The sequence below is a fragment of the Drosophila sulfurigaster genome, chromosome 2R, assembly GCF_023558435.1.
Source record: "Drosophila sulfurigaster albostrigata strain 15112-1811.04 chromosome 2R, ASM2355843v2, whole genome shotgun sequence".
Taxonomy (NCBI): Eukaryota; Metazoa; Arthropoda; class Insecta; order Diptera; family Drosophilidae; genus Drosophila; species Drosophila sulfurigaster.
In genome coordinates this window covers 7,791,071-7,810,401 of record NC_084882.1, presented here as the reverse complement: position 1 = coordinate 7,810,401, position 19,331 = coordinate 7,791,071, and the positions used below count along the sequence as shown (strand labels likewise).

Sequence of the window (19,331 nt, the reverse complement as noted above, 5' to 3'; positions counted from 1 at the left end):
TTGCTTGCCACGTGGCCGCTGGCAGAGTTCTAGTCCTTGTTATTTTTGTTGTTTTCCGTCTACGTCTTATGCCTCCATCCTACATCCCATTCCCTATTCCTGCTCATGCTGTATTTTGCTGTTGCCGTTGTTGTCGACAAAGTTTGCTTTAGAATTTTTGAGCCCCAACTAATTGCTGCAAATTACAAATGATAATAGCCACAACACACGCTCAAGGTTATATGCCGGACCATTTATTTCATTTCATTTTCGCTTTCAGCAGCACTACGAGTACGAGCATACATACATATATAGGCAGCCGCGCTCCTCCCGTGGGTGCCATCTACCCTGTAGTCAGCCGTCTAGGCGCCTCTAAAGCACTGTAAGAATTATTGGCTATTTATCAAGCGACTCGTTGGCGGCCTCGACCTCCCCCAACTGCGCAGTGACTCCCCCCATCACCGATCGACTCAGCGATTGCTCATTGCTCTCGCGCTTGACTTTGCGTGGCCCGCTAATTAAATATACATATGTAAGCAGAGCTGTACATATAATTGTATACTTAGTGCCTACATATTTACAGGGTATACCCACCCATGTCCTGGGCCAGGAGCCGCCATTAAAGGCGCGTTAATTGCACTCAATTAATGGCATCAGGTTAAACGTTAAGTGAAATTAAACAGACGCCTGGGACTGTCCACCCATATACACATACATTAAACATTTTTATTTTATTTCGTTTTATTTCGCCTTCTTCTTCTTTTTTTTCCTCCCCAATGCTGTTGGCTTATGCACAATAAATCTTTGCGAGAAGCAAGTGCTTTAGCTTTAACTAGCATGGACAGCAGGCAACAGACATGCAGACGCGATTCGTTGAGATTTCCCCCCTCTGTTACTCTGTTGTGTCTCTCGAGTATTTTGCACTCAGTACGAATATTGCAGTGACTTTAACACTGAAAATGTTTCAGCCGCAGACATGTACAATTTATTTGGCTAATTAAAATATGTTGCATGCTAATGGAGCATTGTCAGTGCCTGCCTCACATTCTTGGCCACTTGGCAATTTGGCTACTTGGCTGCTTGGCTACTTGGCAACTTGCTGCTGGGCCAAGTGAGAATTTTGGACCCGAATTTGCTCCCTGCACCTACATCAAAGTTAACGAGCCGGAAGTGCTGCACATTTTTGGCCAGACTCCTCCAACACCGTCTTGTCTGTCCTGCTCTCGCTCTCTGTTTATCTGTATACATATCTCTCTTTCACTCCATGCACTCGCTTGATAAAAGCTATTAAAGTCTGGTGATTAGAGCATCTAAATACAAAGGCCAGCTGGAGCGAGAGAATTATAATGCCCAAAGCGCCAACTCTGCCCGACAATATCAAGGAAGTACTAAAAACATTTTACAAAATACTTTAATGTCATAATTGCAAATTGTAAGACCTTTGTTTTGTGATCTCAGTGCAGCGCAATAGTTTTTAATACTAATATATTCATAATGAATAATAATGCAGTGCGCAGAATTTTCCTTGGTCTTTGTCTACTACTACGTATACATTATTTTTAACAGCAAAATAATATTTATTACGCGATTTTTTAGTGCAATATAATCAAAATAAAGATAGAAAATAAGGTTATTATAAATAGACAGGTAGTTTTATCTTCACATTATGTATACGTTATATAGTATATAACAGCAATATAATATAATATTATTACAATTAAAAAAATACCTTAATATGAATAGAATTTTTCTTTATATCGCGTATCTTTACAATATATAGATTTGTGGTCTCGCTGTATAACAAAAGCTTTCCTTATGTTATTTTATTGATATGAGCTATATAAATATATATTATTCAAATGAAACGAATGCCAAAAAAAAGCTATAGGAAGATTTATTGGTAACTTAGGTTTTAATAATATTTAATTGTTAAAGCTAGAATGAATTTTCTTAGTTTTATGTATTGTGAGCCGCTTAATTTCTTCTTGGTTATTATTTTGTGTTTCTGACTCAGCGGAAGTGATTTGCAAATATTTTACTTATAAAATAATAGTAAATAAATTTTAAATATACATTTTACGGGATTGCTTGTTTTATTGGGTGGATCTTCTAATCGTATTTTGTTTATAACGAGAAAAAAACTGCCATTGTAAATATAGAAAAACAATTTATTGGACTTACTTGTATTTATAATGTGTGTGGACGGCAAATGCACTTAATTTTAATGTATTTATAACAGCAACACGATATTATAACAATTGGAAACAATAACATCACAAATATAGGGGGATTTTTCTGATATTGCTTATCTTTACATTGTGTACTAGTTAAATTTCTCTTGACGATCGCTATTCAGAAGCAGTAAAGTTCAAGCACTGCATCCGGTTGGTCATTGGAAGCACATAACAAAAAATAATCTTGAAGAACTGCAGCTGAACACATTGGTGAGTAATCGTTCACAAATGAATATTGCAACTGACAAATGTAAACAATGAAGTAATATAAGCAGTAAATTTGAAACAAAGAAAGTTACAACACTTCCTATATAAAGTGCAAAGTGAGCAACTTAAAAATGCAATATTTAGGTGAATATTAAAAGCTCTAGAAATGGAAATTTATTAGACAGCCATGAACAAGCTCAAGATACAATATCGAATAGAAGACAAGCACCCATTAAGCAGGACGAATGGGCAAAGTGCGTTGTCTTGACAGGTTTCTGGGAAGTAAACGTTTTGGCCAGCTCGTTGAAAGCACATCAAGGAAACCGCTAAGCCCCATTTACGCTCATTCCATGGATTCATTAATTACGAAATCACTTCGAGCGAGCATCCGATCACATCATACAAAATGGCAGAGACAAAGCGAGAGGGGAATTGGAATGGGAATGGGAGGATATGAGGCGAGGGTGCCAAATGGAACGCGAGGTGATAGCTTTTAAATGCAGAACTCGACAACGCATACGGGTAGATATTTGGCAAGCCAGAGAGAGTGAGCGAGATACAGAGGGGGAGGAGTAAGGCAAGCAGTGAGTCCATCAGCCAATTGCCAAGTTAGAGGCAGACCGAAAGCTAAAGCCAAAGGCAAGGGCAAAGGCAACTTCAATTAAGTTAAGTCAGTTTCCTCATTTCGAGGACAACGTTGCCCCCAAAATGTTGTCGTTTGTTTCAGCGTCGAAGCTTTTTACATCATTAGCATTTCAGCTGAGTCTTTCTTTCCCCCCTTTCGGCCCCCTCGCGACGCGGCGCAAATTCGCAAATTTTCCCATCATTAGCATTCAGAGCAATGAAACAAATACACTTAGAGAGTGAGATGGTGAGATATGTATGTATGATGTGTCTCCCTCCCTCTCACGCTTCTCCTAACGAGTGTTGGTATCCAAAGTTAACACAATATTTTTATTCATCCAGGCATAGAGGGAGAGAGCTCTAAGCTGAACCCGAAGTCTGAATCAGGCGAGCAAGCAAACAAACCGAAGACACACAGACAGACAGAGAGACAGACAACATTCACACATAAGCTTAAATACGTTTGCACACAAGTTCAATTAGAGGCAGTCCATGTCCTTAGCCAGTAGTACACACAGAGTACAAGTAACAGCCGGACTAAAATGCTGGGTGGAGAGTGTAGGATGTCTTCATGTCCTGCCTGCTGTCCTGCTTGTGCTGTCATTGCGCCTTGGGTTTCTCTCTATCTTGATTTTATTATGCTTGCGCACTTCTCGAACCGCAGCGAGGTCAGCACAAAACATCAAATAGACTCTGTCCAGTCCTCGTCCCTTGCCCTTATACAAATCACAACCGCAGTCGTCGCAGTCTTGGGGCCCCGTTGTGTCCTTTGGTTATTTGACTGCCTTGGCTGCTTGACTGAGCCAACACTCACTGGGCCAGCTGGCTGGCAGCTCATAAGGCAGACAACGTGGCTGGGCTAATCAGAAATGTTTTACTCAGAAATCCTTTGGTATGCGTTCTACGTATCTCATTTTCGTTGCGCACAATTTACGATATAAACTTGTCTCAAACTCAATCCCTAGACCCTCCACGATACCCGCCAAAACCTATCACGCCCTTTATTGATTTGCATTGGTTTACCATTTAGCTCTGTCGAAGGAGGTCCCGAGGATTGAAAGAGAAACATGTGCGAGTTTTGCTGTGATTTCTGGCACACTCTTGCACACAAACAGATATACAACAAAAAGTTTTACGGGTTTCGCTTAAACTTTTAATAACTTTTGTCAATTGATTATATTCCGGTCAGAAATGTAGGCCTAACTGTAATTGTGCCCCAAATCGATTTTAGCTTAAAGCACATAATTTAATTCTAATCGCTTTATTCCCCAAAATCTTTTTCACTTTTTTGAGTAAACTGAGGTTTTTTTGTGTAAGAAATAGCCCGAGGGATGACATTAGATTTAATTAGTGCGACAATTTTGTTTGTCACGTCAGAGCATTGATAAGGATTTGCGATGCTTATGTAATAAGCCATAAAAAGTTAATAACAATGACATTTTCGCCAGCAACGAACGAACAAGCGCGGCATACACCATAACAATAGCAACAGGAACGATGAACCCAAAAGGCTCTCAATATGGTTATGGGCAACGTGCAGGATTTATATGAGCTTGTTTCACTAACTCTCACTGCAGAGGAGATGTCACAGCGCGTGTGTGTGTGGGTGTGTGTCCTAACGAAGCTGCCAGCTCGCAGCCATATGCTATTGGCCATGTCAGGCAGGCCAGATCACCCATACGCCCGGTAGGCGTTGATGAACTGACAATTTGTGTCAACTGCCTCAGCTCAACAGCATCAGCATCAGCAGCAGCAGCCGTAGCCGCAGCCGCAGAGCAAAAAAGGGCAAGAGACTAGCCATAGAGCTGAACTCTGAGCAACCTCCGCTTCATGCGAGATAGTAAATATCCAACAACGCCCTCAAATAAATGTATTTTCGAACACAAACGCCATTCATTCGTTCGTGCAATGGGAAGCATAATAAAAATTATTCGTTTCATTTTTCGCTTGGGACAAGGGGCAAAATATTTCACCGCGACGAATGTGTAGCATATGGCACCATCGTGGCCATGACCGTGCTCACCTCCCCTCGCTCGTCGTCTCTCCGTGCTCCACTTGTAACTATAACCAAGTACGTGAGACTCGCAGCGTGTCTCTGTATGTGTGTGGCTCGTGTGTGTGTGTGTGTGTGTGTGTGTGGCCAAACGCGCTGCAGAGCACGGGAATTATTAACTTGTAATGTGCTCTGCATAGCGTTTTTAATAAAAGCAAAGCAGAGCACAACGTGACCAGCAGCGGTAGCAACAGCAACAGCAACAGTAGCAGCGGCAGCCACATCAGTGAATCGGATCGACCTGATGACGATGGCACCACGTGTGTGCCTGATGGGCATTAGAGGACACAGACAGCCTCATACATTTTGATGTCCTCAATGAAGTGACGGAATAACATTCGCTTTATTTTCTCTTCTTGCTCGTTCTTTTATTTTCTTTTTCGCATTTTGTTTTTTGTTTTGCATTGATTGTGTCGTCCGGTTTGGGATTGGTCCCCGATTCGTGCTCGTGTCCGGGCCATCATGATGAGGATGAGGCTCCTGGTGCGGGTTGTAGTTGTCGTTTGAATGCGATTGATTTAACGAGCGCTGTGGGAATCAGTGCAGAGCACAGCATGCGTTAGGATACACACACACATACACACACACACATACAGAGCGAGAGACACAAGCATACGCACTCAAATGCTTTAAGTTAAAGCTGAACAAACAGTTATTTTTTCTCACAGCCGAGAGTGGCAATGGGCAAACTGTCAGAATGAGAGGAATAAGAGAGAGGAGTGCGTCCCTTGGTCCGAGCCTGGTTGCGGGCTTAATGCGGCGTCATGGCATCATCAGAAACTTTATCAATTAAACTTGGCCATTTTTTTATGCGAACCAAGCCGAGCCGAGCGAGCTCAGCTCACGCAGCCCGCAGGATGTTTTAACTATGCCAGCAAGCTGGTGACATCGACTCGCCAGGGACCTGGCCATGACCTGAGGGCCACTTGTAGGCAATGCAAAAACAATGACGCACAACCATTCCAACCACTGATATACTGCCCAGCTTTTACTGGACAGCCACTGGGCCACTAAAAAACAGTAAGAGACATAAGAGTGCCGGCCTCAACCCTGATGACACTTTTACAATTTAAGCTCTGGCACAATCAAAAACCTTTTTTCAAATTGAAAAATAACTGCTGAAAACGTGCAAATCTTATCCAAGATGAATTTGTATGAGCCGACTATAAGGCAGTTGATGACAGTGGCTATTTATGATAAGCCTCAATTATGAAAAACAAAATTGTGGATTAAATAAAAGCGAAAATTCAAATTTAGTTAACAAAAATTACACATCAAATTATTAATTTGAGATAATCATAATTTTTTTTACAATATTCATTATGTAAGCTTTGTAAGCCTAAATCGAATATATTACAAATTAATCTTAGTTTAAGCAGTATTACAATTCTAATCAGCATAGAGAACTGGATTAGAAATAATTCAGAGAAATTAAATATTAATGGGATGTAATAAAGCTAAAGAGTAAATTATAAACTAAATGTAATATTATCTATAAACACCACAAGAAGTAGAGCATACAAAAAACGTAATCGAAGTAGTTTTCATTAAAGGAAATCTACTGCGAAAAGAAGACGAATCGATTGCTGATTTATGTACATGCTGAATTATTACACATACGCGAATGTACGAAACTTATTAACTTTCAGATTTAATTTATTACTGATTAATTCGCATTCAGATTTAATTTAGATACAAATTATTAAACCGTAAAAGTTTAATGAAGATATTAGCATGAAATATGAGTAGCTTTTAAAGATAAGAAATTAGGTACCTAATTTAATCTGATACATTTAAAACGAAAAGCATGTTAATTTAATGTTAGAGCAATTATTTTTGGGGTTCAAATAAGCTGGGTGAATTTTATTTTGAATTCAGTATTAAATAATTAGATGTTTAATCTAATATAAATTGATTGCAACTCAGACTAGCACATATTTAATTGCTAATAATTGTTAATGTTTCATTGAAAGAGATGTACTATGAAAAGAAGAGGAATCTAAAACAGATTTATTTACATTTAGATTTTTGTGAACATACGAGTATGTATGTATGATACAGAAATTATTAAGCCGCAAAACTTGTTTTGAATTAAATGGAGATATTGCCATAAAATATGGATAACTTTTGAAGATAAGATTTCTTGAGCTTAATTTAAATTTGATTTATTGAAATGAGGAGCATGTTAAGCATGAACAATCATTTACGGTGTTCAACTAAGCTGTTCGAATTTTGCTTTAAGTTCCACATTAAATAAATCTATTTTTAATTAAATATCCTGGCACATATTTAATTGCTACAAATTATGGATGTTGGATTCAAGTTCACTTCGAAGCATGGAATTTGGTACATGTGATAATTTAATTTACTACATTTAATATTAAGACGGTGTTAATTTAGCATCATATACGCTGTTCTGCTTGAATTCAACATTAAATAATTAGAAAAAACTACAAATATAAATTGCCAGTAATATTAATAATAAGCTATATTACAAAAGCAATCTATTGCATCAAAAATACACCATAAATATAAAATAGACTAGATCGTCAATCACAGCCACTAAGAGTCGAATACAGCTGCCGCAACAGAATTATCTGAAATGTACATAAATTATTAAACCGTAAAAATTGTGTTAAATTTAATGGAGATATTGACATAAAATAGTGTTAGCTTTTGAAGATTTGGAATCATGTACTTAATTTAATTGGATACATTTAACATGAGAAGCATGTTAATTCAATAAAACATTAGAGCAATTAGTTTCGACGCTTCAACTAAGCTGTGCGAAATTAAATTGAAATTCAACATTAAATTATTACGTATTTACGAGTAGTGTAATATAAAGTGCTTTGCAACTCGGAGATTACGTTTCCTAACACATATTTGATTGCTACAAATTGTGCTGTGCAGCTGCAGCTGCAACTGCCAGTCAAGCTAACATGATTCAACACTTAACACTCGACAACAAAAGCAAAAACATTAACTTATACTATTATTACTCGTAATACTCAGCTAAGCGCGTAGGCAATGGCCCATTTGAACAGCCCCATGCTCCAGCTCCTTGGGCTGTCCAAAAGGTGCGTCGAGCAAAAGCTTGAGCTCCTTTGGCAGCACTTTAACAAATTGTGGCAGGTCCACAAGGACCGAACTGCATAACAGTTGAACGGGTGTTGCCGCATGCCGCATGCTGCATACTGCAAGTGGCAAGCGGCAAGCTGCAGGTGTTGCAGTTGCAGCTAGGACCACAGACAAATAGCGTTAAGACGCAACTAAGTTCGCCGCGTCAGTTCAGTCAGTAACCGCAACCGCATTTAACCCCAATGCCGCCTCCCTCCCTCGCCCTTTGCAAACATTGCCCCCCAGCTACAAAGCAAAAAAAGTACTGTGCGCTTTTCAGAGCTTTGTTCTAATGCCACGCCCAAAAGACCAACGCCCCATGGCTGTTGGTACTAGTGGAAGCAAGAAAAGCAGCAGCTGCAGCATTTTGCATGGCTGCTTTTGTTGTCGTTGTCGCTGTCGCAGTCGCAGTTGCAGTCGAAGTCGCTGCAGTGCGCTGCTTTTAATTACAAAAGTTACGTATACGTCCTGCAGGTGTTGCAGCTGCGTCTGTTGATGCTGCTGGCTGCTGGTTGCTGACTACCGACTGCCGACTACCGACTGCTGGCTGCCAGCTGATGCCAAAAGCCGCTCCAGAAATGGCGCTTCAAGTCGCCGGTTCCGTTCGAGCTCGTTAATTACCGTTTGGGGCCACTTTTTTGTAGAAAGCATTACAGATACACACAGATAGACAGAGCTATAGAAAGAGACAGAGAGAGAGAGAGAGAGAGAGAGAACTAACCAAGCATCCTCGGCAAATAATAGACAGACAGGAAATGTGGCCAAAAATGTTATAGGCCAAAACCGAGCCGTATATAACGGTATAACGGTATAACTGTATAATTAGTGCCGTTTTATGAATGCAAAATAGCCGAATGAAAGGTTTATGGTATATGTTCCATTGCAATTGCTCCTGTGGCTGACTCTGTTGTTGTGGTTGCTGTTGCTGTTGTGGTTGTTTGTGGTTGTAATTGTTGGGCAGTTTTATGTACTCATGCTGGAGCAAACACATGCACTTGTGGATACGAGTACGAGTACTCATATATTTGAATGCGAATGAATTCTAATTTTTCGCACAAACTTTCAGAGAAAAAGCCACATTAACAAACAGCGTGAATAGTCTGGCTAAAACGGCTAGAAACATTTGGTACATAGGTCGGCCTATAAGCCAGCTTTAGCATGAGGGCTTAAAGGTCATCCCTTAGATGGATTACACAACTAAATTCAGTTACTGTTGAAAACAGTCGCAACTCAAAACAGTTGAAACCACATTGCTGAAACTCAAACGGACGAATAACTCGGCTAACACCTCCACAATTATGCACCGTCAATTGGATTGTGGTCACACCTCAGTAACCCGGAACCCGGGGTCGTGTGAAACTCATCCAACACCAACAACAACAGCAACAACAACAAAAACAGGAGCAACAAAAGGACCCGCAGGCTGAGCATTCGCAGCAGTAACACGTCCTTTATGAAAGGGTGAGTGTGTGAGTGCGTGTGAATGGTGTGTGTTGGTGTGTTGGTAAAAATTAAATCATATAATTAAATGTAAATATGAAAGGGAGTAATGACAATTACTTTTTCTGCTTTTTTAAACAATTTAAAGCAAATTAATTCAATTAAATGCACAATAATTGCAAAGTAATACGCAAATGGCAATCAAAAGATGTGTTAACGAGTTAATACCCTAGCCTTTTTTTAAGCATGCACTCAGCTGGAGATTAAAGTCGCTCAAACCTAAAAAAAGACACAAAAAACTTTATAGCAGTGAAAACATAAATTATTCATTTTTCATTTAAAGTTCAAATGAAAAACAAATTTTTCCTTAATAACTATTCAAGTAAATTTAGTATCGGATTGTTTGTTGTTAGTAAACTAATACAACTGTTTTTCTCTATTCTGGACTTCTTTCTAAATAAATTATATGTTTTTCAGCTTTCTTCATATTTTGCTACTGTGAGTCGAGATAAGCTTGCTTCAAATTATCCATTTCCTTATGCATTTTAGAGTTTCACTTCAGCAGATTTCCATTAGGCTAATCTTCACTGTACTGCGATGCATAAACACACACACACACACACACACACACACACACACACACTTACACACAGGAGTAAATGTAGTTAGTACACGATATGATGCTGTATGCTTATTATTCTCATATTCGTAATGTGAAGGAGGAGTACAGGAAGGGGGCAGAAGAGGGCGGTGGCATTGAGCTGACTGGTTTGGTCTGTGTACACAATTTTGTTTTATGGTTTTTTAGTTATGAAACTGAAACTGTATTACACACACATTCACACAAACTCACCATACACATATGTACATATGTATAACGAACAACAACATGCGTTTAAAGCGGCGCCATCAATGCTGTTGTTGTTGTAGTTGTTGTTGTTGCTGTTGTCGTTGCTGCTATTGTTGAAGCCGTACTTGTTGTTGTTTGTATTGTTGGCTGGCATATTTACGCAACTTTTTTATATGCTCTGACTAAAAAAATGTTGGCGACTGGGATTGAAGGATGGTGAAGGCGCCATGCCATGGCAACAATTTCGCGCTCACTCACACACACAAACACACATGTGAATTAAAGAGAGAGAGAGAGAGAAAGAGAGAGAGAGCACCAGAGGGAGAGCAAAAGATAATATAAACGTTGTTTAAAGTTTAAACGTAGTTTGCTCCCCATCCATCCATAAAGTGTTACATGAAACGATGTTGCCAGCCAGCCAACTGGCCATGGATGAAATTGAACATTCCAGAGTTGAAGTTGCAGCTTTAGTGAGAGCTCCTCTTATACGATATGTATCCAGTATTTCTATGTAAATTGGGCTAAAGCGCATTTCCACTGCTTGGTTGAAGACAGAGAGGAGCAAGAGAGAGAGCAAGAGAGCTCGTTTCTTCTCTTTCTATCCATGAGTGCAGTTTCTCTTGGCTACTGTTTCTCAACATGCTACTAAGCTTGTTGCCTGCCACCTACCAAATGGCAAATGCCACCTCCCTCTCTTATAGTCATTCGCAAGTCTCTTTTTGAAGTGGAAAGTTGGTGAGTCGGTGAGCCGTTTATTTGAATGCAATTGACTGAAGGCTTAAACCGGCAAAATGTGCGGCCTCAGTTTGGGCTTAGTCTGTTGGCGACATGTTGGCTTATGGCTGAGCCGGCGGCAATGACGACGGTGTTGTTGATGGTGATGGTGATGGTGAAGCTGACGCTGACGATGGCAGTGAAGCTGACGCTAACGTTAACGGCGCCGTCTGGCGTCAGTCGGCCAAAGGCAACAGCAACAGTAACAGCAACAGCCAGTTGCAGTAAAAGCAACAGTACGCATACATGTATTTCCGCATCCGCATCCGTTTCCGCTTTGTGCATTGGGAAGCAACAGAAAATGGCAACAAACACAGACACTGACAGACCGAGTTGTCATGCCTGCAAGAAGGGAACTGACGAAAGGGATGGAAAGGGCTGAATGGTAGGCAAAATGGCAGCAACAGCAACAGTCGCAACTGTCATGGTTTTATGGCCACATTTGCCAATTGTTTGTTGAATTGTTGACGTGAATGTCACTCGAAATGAAAGGCATGGCTCATACAATGTGGGCGTGGCAGCATCCGTTGACATGCCTACGTTCATTGTCGTTTACGTTTGTCGTTGTCTCAATCTCATTTTGGCTTATTTCTACAGCTCCTGTTGCTCCGTCTGCTGCTACAACCGCCGCTGCTTTGACTGCTTCTTGTGCCGTCACCACATCCGTAGACATCGTTAATCTTATTTAAGCGACAACCGGACAGCCGGCCGGCGGCTTATGGCCACCAAGTCAGTAGTCAGTAGTCAGTAGTACGTGGCCAATTCACAGCACCCAACCGCACCTGTTTGAATGAAATTTCGTAACGCGGATGTAAATTGTCGACAAAAAGCTCACGCAAGTCGCAAAAGGCGCTCAAGCAAGTCATTTAATGGGTTAGTCGTGTGGCGAGGGGAGATTGAGTAGTACTCAAAACTAATGGTGGATTTAATGAAGCAATTTCATAGCTTTAAAATCAATTCTTTGGTTGAGGTTTAAATCTTGAAGCAAAGTAAACTGTGAACACGAATTGCACATAAAGTGCAAGTGTAACTGCAACTGCAGCTGATGCAGCAGTTCTTTTTTTTTCCTTCATAAAACCGACATACGTAAACAATAAAAAAGAGAGTAAACAGCAGCTGCATTTCATACAATATATCCAATACAACGATGTGTATAATGGAACAATCGAAACAACATGAAGCAAAAATCATAAAGCATTAAAGTAAAAGTTGGGTAAAATAACATCCAGTACTGAACTGAGTGACTTGTTAGCGAAATAAGTATTTAATATATTCGTAAATATTCAAAAATGCATATAATAAGCGCAATTATCATTTAAAATATACTCAAAAGTAATTGACAATTCCCTCGCATAAAGTGAGGAAAATCTCCGCGCGATTCAGGCAAACCTCGTTAGTGGGGCAAGTGTAATTGCGATTGCAACACCAGCACGTCCAAATCTCTTGATAGACTAGGGGGGTGGAAGGGCAGAGAGTGCTCCTTCTCCGCATGATATACATACCTTCCGCATGGCCGGCAGTTGGATGCTTCTCAGCAATGTTTGCGTTGCGTTGCGTTTTGCCTTCGTTTTTGTTGGACGCTTTTTTTTGTTGTATTTCTTGTTGGTTTTAATTCAATTTAACAATCGCTTTTTTCTGCACTTTTCGCTCTGTTTTTTCCGCCGCTTCTGCAGCGCTGTGTGTTTTGCATTGTTGCTAGCAGCGAAGCGAACCGGACGTTGCACAACAGCAACTGTAGCGACGGCAGCAGCGGCGGCAAACGGCAGCAACAGCAGCCATTAGTGCAAATGAAATTGCATTTGGTGCCCCAAACACTCAAAGAAATTTAATCAAAGTCGCTACATGGCCGAGGCTATATTTGGCACATCTTTTCCCTCAACTGTTTCTCCTTGTATATAATATAATATTATTATTATTAAATCGACTGAAACGATTTGGAAATGCTCTGAAAATGATTGCTGATACTATTTGGCTGCACTCTACAAATGGCAACGGAATGAACTGAGAGATTGACTAGCTGATGATGATGGACTTCTGTTTGTGCCCCAGTTTCATTTCATAATGAAATCTTGTCCTTATCCCCCACTTCGTCTTCCACCCTCTGCTCTTTCTTTAGCTGCAGCTGACTCAGATTCAGGTGAAGTAATTGCAACCACTTAATGCAAATTTATGTGCATTTTGATTATTACTTAGTTGGTAGCCAGTAATCCATAAATTCAATAACCTAAGTGAGAGTCTAGCACACAAGGGATGGATGTTAATTTGTGAATAATTGGGTCATGTTGAATATTCAATCAGATTAGATCATTCGCAATCTTGACGTAGAGTCTACATTGAAATGAATTGGACACTGCACTTTACAATTGTGTTTCCTGTCTCAAACATTTCTAGGTGGTTTCCATTTACATCAAAAGCTTCCAGGAACTAGATTTAGGTTTTTAACGTGAATTATTAAGATTTGAATTATTTTTGTACAACTATTGTAACTTTTTAAGCGAGACATCTTAAATTTTTTACTCGCTACCCATAGGGTATATACAGAGCAGGTTCAACCCCATAAAGTATATGAAAACCTATCTCAGAGACTATAAAATATAGAATAATAACACTTATTATTGCTGCACTCAAATCAACTTGTCTTACTTTTTTTCTAACGCTCTGTTTCTTTCTGAAAAAAAAAAATTAAGCTTTTCCGAAATTAAAATTACCTTTAAAAGAAAATTTGTGAGTATTTACTGTACATACATAATTTATTAGTTTTCATTTGCACTTCATATTAAAAATATATTTGAAAGGATCTTTAGGTTTGTTGGATATACAAGTAAAATACATAAACAAATCACTATAAATTTAGATTTAATATAATATATTGATTACAAATTGCAAATATTTTAAAAATTTTAATGATTTAAATAGACATAAAATAGATTTTAATTAGTTTGTTGAATAAATTGAAAACATTTGAAATAAATATTGTGATTTGACAATTAAGTCTCTTTGGGAATACTATTTCGTTGTTTATTATCATATGAACATAATTTATTATTGATTATCGTCTATTGAAGAGTGTTGAAGAGAGAGAAAGGGATAATGTGTGTAGAGAGAGAGAGAGAGAGACAGAGAGGGGAGAAAGCATATTCACACGCACATCGAGATACACACAATAACAACCACAGTTACAACATTGATTAATTAAACTCTATAAACTTGAATACAATTTTGACTCTAAGTCCAAGCAACGCGTTTGCGTGCAAACTTCGGTGGCATTGCCGTCTTTGATGTGACCACATTCATGGAGCGTGTGTTGCTGAGGCGTGGCGAATCGATTCCACCTCGTGCTGGCGGCATATTCTCCCAAACATCTAGATTTAGATTGGTGAATGAGTCCGACACCTTGGGCACCAGCTGATCGACGGAATCACACAGATCAACTGAAGCAGTCGACGCCACTTGATTTAACATCAGATTTGATGACTCGGACTGGCGTGGTGACATCAGTTCCTGCTCCTTGTTAAGCTGCTCCAGCTGCTTGGTGGTCTGCTCGATGCCAGACAAATGTGTGCTGCGCAATTCAATCAGCGACTGCTGCTCTGTCACATTCTCACGCAACATGTCGCTCAACAGCTGCTGCTCCTGCTCGATGATCCTGTTGATCTGACTAAAGCGCTCCAGATGCTGTTCACGCCAATTCTCCTCGCATCGTTGCAGATTGCTCTTTGCCTCGGACTCGTACATTGCCTCGATTTGATTGTAGGCCACCAACTCCAGCTGGAGTTGCTCCTTGCACTTGTCGAGTTGCTGCTTCAGCTCTTCGGTCTTAACCGCATACTTTACCATGCGCTCTAGAAGATTGATGCATAGTGTAATCTGCTTGCGAACTGCATCGCTGCGATTCCTAATGAAGATTTTAATCTTCTTCAAATTGTAGGCCTGCGACACGTCGGGACGGTGCAGCATCATGGCTGTGCTCTCCTCCAGCAGCTGCTTCTCCTTCTCCAGTTCGGTGAGGAATAGGCGAAAGTGTTGCTCCTCCTCCTTGAGCTTGTCAGCCTGCTCCTGTCGCTGCTTCAGCTCCGACACATGAGTCTCCTGCAGTGCACGAATGTCCTTGATTTCCTGCTCTCGAATCAACTGTCGCTCCTTTTGTGCCTGCTCTGTGCGATTGATCTCCTGCTGCAACTGCAGCTGCCGCTCTGCGCTCAACGCTTCCTGCTGCTCACGTTGTTGCTGCTGCTCGATCTGCTTGTCCAGCCAGTTGAGCTTGGCCAGCACTTCGTTGTCCGACTTGGATTTGTACAACAGCTTCTCATCGTCCACGCCATGACGCCAGCGGCCATAGAGTTTAGCCTCCATTTCCAGTTTGCGCTTCAGTTGTTCCTGCTCCTTAAGCGATTGATTGATGCGCTCCAAAGTCTTTAGATCGCCAGAGGCATGTCGCTGTCCTCGCCTGCCTCCCAGCTCCAACTCAAAGGCCTCAGTGTCGCTGTCCAGTAACTTGCGAAGCTTAGAGCGACGCTCAGCGAGCTCCTGATCCTTTTGCTGTTGGTTCTTTTTGTGCTGCATTCTCTTGTCGGCATTATCATAGTACTCCTTGTTGGTCCAGTTCTCAAAGCGCGACGTGACCTGACCCCAGTGCCCATAGTAGCGATTCACCTGATGCGTCGCCTGCACTCGATTATTCTCCTGTTCTCGACGCCAGGCGTACGCTGCATGCTGATGATTCAACCTCGCCGACATTTCTGCAAAATAAAAACCGGGGGAACAAAATAAATGAAAGTGTAAAAATATGAGCAGTTGAATGACAAGTTAACTTTGAGTTCACCAACAAAGCGGACAACGCACCGAGTGCTCAACCACCAGAGACCACTCGTGCTTGACACACCGCGAACTCGGCAAAGTAAAGCAAGGCAAGATGGGAATACAAAAACAAAACGAAAAAAAAACAGACACTAACTTCAATTTGCCGTCTGAATGCTCTGATTGAGAATTTACCATGCCACACACACACACACACGTAGAGAATTGTTGAGTAGTAATATTTATTTATTTAAGAATACATTGAGAGAGCAAACGAAGCCTAGTCAAAGGCTTGCTTGGCATTCAATAACAAAACATTGAATCATTCAACAAGTAAATTCACAAGTCTGCAGCTATGAAAAATTACCCGAGAATGTGTTAATATTTAGTATTTATTATTAGAAGCAGTAAGAATCAAAACAGTTGCTGTACGATTTAATCGCTTATACATAAATTTGTGTATTCAATTAGATTGTTATAACCTGTTTTAAGGGTTCCATGCAGAACACACACAATTGAGATATTTGTGGCTTGCAAACGCCGAGAATTTTGTAATCTCTGTGTAAGCTACTCGTGTGTGTAGTCTAGAGAAGAGGACACCAAATTTCAGACTTGTAGAAATTAGAAATTCCACTCTTTCCGGTATATATTTTTTTGTTCGCTCTGCCTTGCAGCAGCTGTCACTAACTGCCAAGCGAGCAGGCAGGCAGGCAGGCAGCAAACAGACGCAACGGAAGCAACGAACCGGGCAACCAACTAACGTAACCACCAACCGACGAGCTCTCTAAACCAAACCCATGCCCCAAACTCCAAACGGCTCGCAAAACTTGCAGGGGAACAACATGGCGAAATCTGTTGCTCGGCAAATGTGGCATGCAGCAACATAACGTGCCCATCCTCACTCCCTCTGTGTCTGCCACCGCCACCCGCCGCCACCCGTTTTAGCAGTTTCTGTTTCAGTTTTAGATAGAGGCAACTGTCCATTCCAACCGTCCATCCATCACCGTGACCCGTTGCAATATGTCAGAGGCCGATGTGCGTTGCCGTCCACAGTTCTCGCTCTGCTCTCTGTGTTGTTCTTGTTCTGGTTATGGTTCTGTAGGGAGCTGGCTGCTGCTCACGCTTTAGGGCCAGCCATTCCCCGGAATCGAGATGCAAATTGGCGCTGGCGTTGCGTGGATGGCGGCATTGCTAATTTTGTGAGAGATTTATGAGCAGCACGAAGCGCATTGATATATGCCAAATTGTTTACAAATTGATTACATTATTAATAATGCCCCCCCCCAAAGGCATGATACCAGCCACTCTGCCACTCCGCTCACCACTCACAAAGCGCCACGCACCGCAATGTGTCGGCTTATTCAAAATTCACAATGTGGGTGCAAAATATATTCCACAAAGTACTTCTTATGTCATGTGACTGACAAAACTTTGGCAATAAATCAAGCAACGGTGCGAACATTGGGCGTGCCACTACCACAAGCACACACAACACTCACACCCACAAACACACACACACACACGTATGCACCCACATTTCAATCGAACTCAAGGAGAATGAGATGCGGGAGGAGATGGAGTAGGAGAAGGAGGAACAGCTCAAATGCCAAGATGCCGCCCTAATAGACTTAATACACTTTCGGCACACAAATTCACTTCCTTAATTGAAATTTTAATTTGAATACTTTGCCAAAGTTTTGGCATTCAGCCATGCTAAGCGCGAGGGGGAGGCGCCTCCTGGCTCCTGGCAGCAGCTCGGTGGGAAGGGGAAGGAGAGGACATCTAGACAGCGAGACATGCAGACACATTCAGGCAGCAATAACAAACAGCCAAACAAACAAGCAAAAGTCGCTGCTGTCGCCAGATCTGCCAACAGCAGCAGCCTCCCTATATAGCAAGCACCAACTGTTACTGGCTGCCTCATGCCTCATGCTTCATGCCGCATGCCGCATGCCACATGCCTCGGCTGGTGCCTCTGCTTGCCTTGGTTCTACCTCCTGCTGCTGCAATCTCACAGGCTCAGCGCTTTTCAATTTACGCGCAACGCAAATCGTTTGTCATTTTATGTATGCCTTAATATATGGCATGTGCGTGTCGTGAAGCCAAAGCCGCCCAGCCATCAAGATAGGAGAAACAAGACGCATCCACAATTCCTACCACAAGCTCCATTCCCATTCCCACTCCCATTCCCACTCCCATTCCCGATCCCGTTAACCCAAAAGGCAACCAGCAACCGTAACTAATCCGTCCTGGCAATGATATAAGCGACTGAGAGAGCGCCAACTGATGAGTTGTTCCTGACAAAACTTTTCCTGCAGCCGGCTGTCCAAATGATATACATATACAAGGCATTAGCAGATGGGCGAGCTGTTGATACCACACAGCAAACAGTCTGTGCCTGTGTTGTCCATTAATTAAGTTCGCAACTGCAAACTGGACTCTCCAGAGTGTTATAATCGAAAGCATACCGCAAACGCAAGGTAAAGTTGAAGGCAAAGGCAAAGGCAATGGCAAAGGCAAAGGAAGCGCCTGCTTGAACAAATAATTTGCAATTACTTTTGCTAATTGTAATACACGCCGCTGCTTGTCATTATCTAACGGACGCATAACACAGATAATAATACCCTCACCTTGCGGTGAATACCCTAAAAACAATGTGATTTCTTTCTATACTCGACGCGAACTCCGAAAAAGAGCGTGCCAGGCGGCAGTTAGCAAACATAGCACTTAATACCCTGATAAGATGTGCGATTAGCGGACAGTTGAATGGTAAATTAAAAAAATAACAAAAAAAAACTTCTTTAAGAATTGATATCGCTAGCAAAGTCGTACCCCCGAATACTCTACTGCGCATCGATTTCTGAGCTTAATTATGTTTGCTTTGCTTTGGCTTTGAGTATTTTTCCTCTAGAACTTGTTTTTAGAATACTAAATACAACTTGAACTGCAATAAAATGAATTTTATTGCACTGCCAAGTTTTAAGCTGGTTTCAGTTATGAATTGAGTTGAAATATACGTATAGTATATAACTTAACAGCAGACTGCGAGCTACACTTCTTTCCATGCAATTTCTTTTATTCAACAAAAAAAAAGTCTGTAATTAACTGTTTTTTCTTAATTTACTGAGACTGTGAATCGTGTGACGCCTCTTTTTATTTTCCTTTTGTCTCAATTATCTCCGAATTTAAGGCGACCAGCTTAATAGAGATGGACACATGCCCCATTTAATTGCAGTGTGGGTGGTGTGGGTTG

The 19,331-nt window shown here is 41.1% G+C and overlaps 1 protein-coding gene across 3 annotated transcripts in view; it reads right to left on the bottom strand.

Annotated features, from left to right (window-relative positions):
- Window positions 1-14,452: 14,452 nt before the first annotated feature.
- LOC133839441 (trichoplein keratin filament-binding protein) overlaps window positions 14,453-19,331 on the bottom strand; it is a 29,528-nt gene continuing 24,649 nt past the window's right edge. Inside the window, exons 1-2 of one of the 3 annotated variants that reach the window (XM_062271011.1) lie at window positions 16,236-16,393; window positions 14,453-16,020 (exon numbers count right to left, since the gene is read on the bottom strand). In XM_062271011.1, coding sequence (XP_062126995.1) covers window positions 14,507-16,018 — 1,512 coding nt within the window. In that variant the 5' untranslated portion in view covers window positions 16,019-16,020; window positions 16,236-16,393 and the 3' untranslated portion in view covers window positions 14,453-14,506. Of the gene's footprint in view, window positions 16,021-16,123; window positions 16,394-19,331 lie in introns of those variants that run through there. The other 2 variants (XM_062271012.1, XM_062271010.1) reach the window with 2 other exon arrangements.